Source organism: Diaphorina citri, unplaced genomic scaffold, assembly GCF_000475195.1.
Source record: "Diaphorina citri unplaced genomic scaffold, Diaci psyllid genome assembly version 1.1 scaffold554, whole genome shotgun sequence".
NCBI lineage: Eukaryota > Metazoa > Arthropoda > Insecta > Hemiptera > Psyllidae > Diaphorina > Diaphorina citri.
Genome location: NW_007377988.1, coordinates 398,720 through 401,466, shown reverse-complemented (window position 1 = coordinate 401,466; position 2,747 = coordinate 398,720). Strand labels below are relative to the sequence as shown.

The 2,747-nt window shown below is 40.8% G+C and overlaps 1 protein-coding gene across 1 annotated transcript in view; it reads right to left on the bottom strand.

Annotated features, from left to right (window-relative positions):
- Positions 1-2,747, bottom strand: part of LOC103510048 (huntingtin-interacting protein 1) — a gene marked incomplete at its 3' end in the record, with an annotated part of 39,314 nt that overhangs the window by 10,465 nt on the left and 26,102 nt on the right. The window contains exon 16 of the mRNA XM_026824217.1: positions 504-632. Within this exon, the coding sequence (XP_026680018.1) occupies positions 504-632 (129 nt within the window). The remainder of the gene's footprint in view (positions 1-503; positions 633-2,747) is intronic.

Below are 2,747 nucleotides of genomic sequence, written 5' to 3'. Positions count from 1 at the left end.
TTTTCCTTTTTTTTTTCTTTTTTTTTTTTTTTTTTTTTGGTTCCCTCAAAATAAGCTTGCGGTTCCCTTGAAATGGGCTCGCGGTTCCCAAGGGAACCGCGGTTCCCGGTTTGGCCACCCCTGTTCTATAACATACAGGTACCTGGGGTTACTATATTTTTTTTTTTTGTTTTAAAAGATGAGTGTTTCACCCCGTTTTTTTTTCGTAGCGATGAAACAACTGCTACATTGGACGCTTGTGGTCTGTGTCGTAGCATGCCCATCCCGTAGTATGCCTCTCATCAGATGGGCGAGAAGAGACACAATACTTCCCATTTAGGTGCTGGGTCAACACGGGAACACCAGAAAGTAACCCGTTGAAATATTTGCAATCGAAAAACGAGTACAAATTTTTGTCGATGGTGGGATTCGAACCCGGGACCTTCTGCATGACAAGCAAGCGCGTTACCACTGGACCAACCGTGCCGTTTTTTCTTCATAATTTATTTTCAGACAATGTTTACCTGTAGAAGACGAGATTTCTGCACGAGTATTCGAATGGCTTTCATGAGGGTGGTGCATGAGTCGAGAATTTTCTCGTTCACCTCCAGCTTGACCCCGGTGTCCGCGCGACGAGACTGGGTCAGCATTTCCTGTGACGAGACAAAAGAGACGAGAAAGTTTAGATCGAGATATTAACCCTTATTGCAAAACACAATTAAAATTAAAGTTGAAATAAAAAGAAAAAAAAACCTCTTCCCGTCTATTCTACAAATCTTTATCGCTTCGCTTCTACGTCACCTATACCAAAAGATACCCAATACTTACGTTCGCCAAATTCTATATCAGGGGCGGTATTGGATGTGGCTTTGCCCAGGATAATGTAGAGTACGGTGTGATGAACACAGGTCACGACATCCCCTGGTATTTCCTTACTACTCTCCAGCACACAGTCTTTGATATGGGTCAGGTACTCTGAAATGCATTTGTTAGGTATGGATTAAATGAAAAAAAAAAAAAGTCCACGGGGCTCAATTACGAATTTCATCCAAGCACATTGGGGCTCAAAGAGGAGTAGGAGTTGGAAGTCAGCCACGCCCAAAACCGAGATGCATGGAATAGGTACTAAAAATGTCAACCCCACTTGAGTGGGAAAAGACATAGGTAGTAAAAGAAGAATACTTTGAGGGTCAATTCGATTAAGAATACTTTCCTTCCTATAGGATAAGGAAAGTAAAAAGGGGGGATCTCTTAATAGAAACTTAACGTCACTGTATAACCAAGATTTTTATTTAGTTTATTTAATTTTTTTCTTCAAGCACAAACATAATTACTTACCTGGAGTGCAGGTGAGAGAAGATAGCTTATGAGAGTCTAATTGTTCCAGCGTTTGTTCCACCAGCTTTTTACACCGCTCTGAAATCACAAATTATGTAATTTTAATTTATTTATTCTTCTACATAAATACTAGTTAAGGCCCGTTCCTACTTATCTCTTTAAAAAAAAAGCGCGTCGTACCTAGTGGCCTCTCGGATTTTAGGCAATCTGATTCCACCTAAACTTAAACGGAGTTTAAACTCACTCTGCCAGACTAGTTAGCTTGGTTGGTAGTGCGTCTGCCTTGTAAGCGCTAGGCCGCGGGTTCGATTCCCGCCCGGGGCGGATTTTATCCTGATGGGATAATGTTCGTTCTCGGAACGGCTGGCTTTCTCCTATCCTGTCTTCCTTCTCTCTTCGATTTCGGGACGACGGATGATGTTCGTTCTCGGAACGACTGGCTTTGTCCTATCCTGTCTTCCTTCTCTCTTCGATTTCGGGACGATAAGACCCTAGCAGTTACAGTTCCCTCTGTCAAACCTCTTATAAAAAAAAAAAAAGATGACTGAAAATTCAATGATTCTAACCAGACTCCAGAAGTGAAATTAAACGGAGAAAAAAGTCTGGAGTTTTACCAAATGGAATTACAGTTTAAATTTAAATTTTACATAAGTAACATCTCCCAAGCTAATAAAAACCAACTTTTGAGGAGACGATTTACAAGAATTACACCACCTTGACACCTTGATTTACAACACCATCCAGTATGTGCACATAGAACCCATATACATTGGGGAATACGTACATAGAAATGTATACATAGAGAGAATGTAGGTACATAAAAATAAGTACATACGGTTTGGCGGCACCGGTCTAAGCAAGATCAAAGGGAAAAAAAAACATCACAAGATGCAGAGAGAGAGAGAGAGAGATAATGTTAGGTTGGCTTCACTCATTAAGGCCGGGGGATAGCGCACTGCTTTGTTGCATAAGGTGGCCTATATTTGGTCCTTGGGTACTAAAATTCAAATTGACAAGAAAATATTGTAGGTACATATTTGTATCATAAATCATATCATAAGGGGACGAAAATGAGTCTGACATCATTGCAAGTACGCAAGTAGGAATATTTTGTCTGTTTTACCACTCACAGCTATCGAGTTAGCGCTTATAAGGCAAGGCTACCTTCCAAACTTACTAGGCTGGCAAGCTCCAGTTAAGCAAGGTCTTTTTACTGAACTGTTAGTTGTATGTCTTATTCTTTAACCCATCAAATATACGAGACCTTGATTAGACTGCTGGGGTAAAGGGACTTTTCAGTCCTATTCGGGCAGGATAAACAAGGTATATTCTATTCTATGAGTTAGCGCTTATAAGGCAAGCGGACTACCTTTCAAACTTACTAGGCTGGCAAGCTCCCTGTCACTATGAGTTAGCGCTTATAAGGCAAG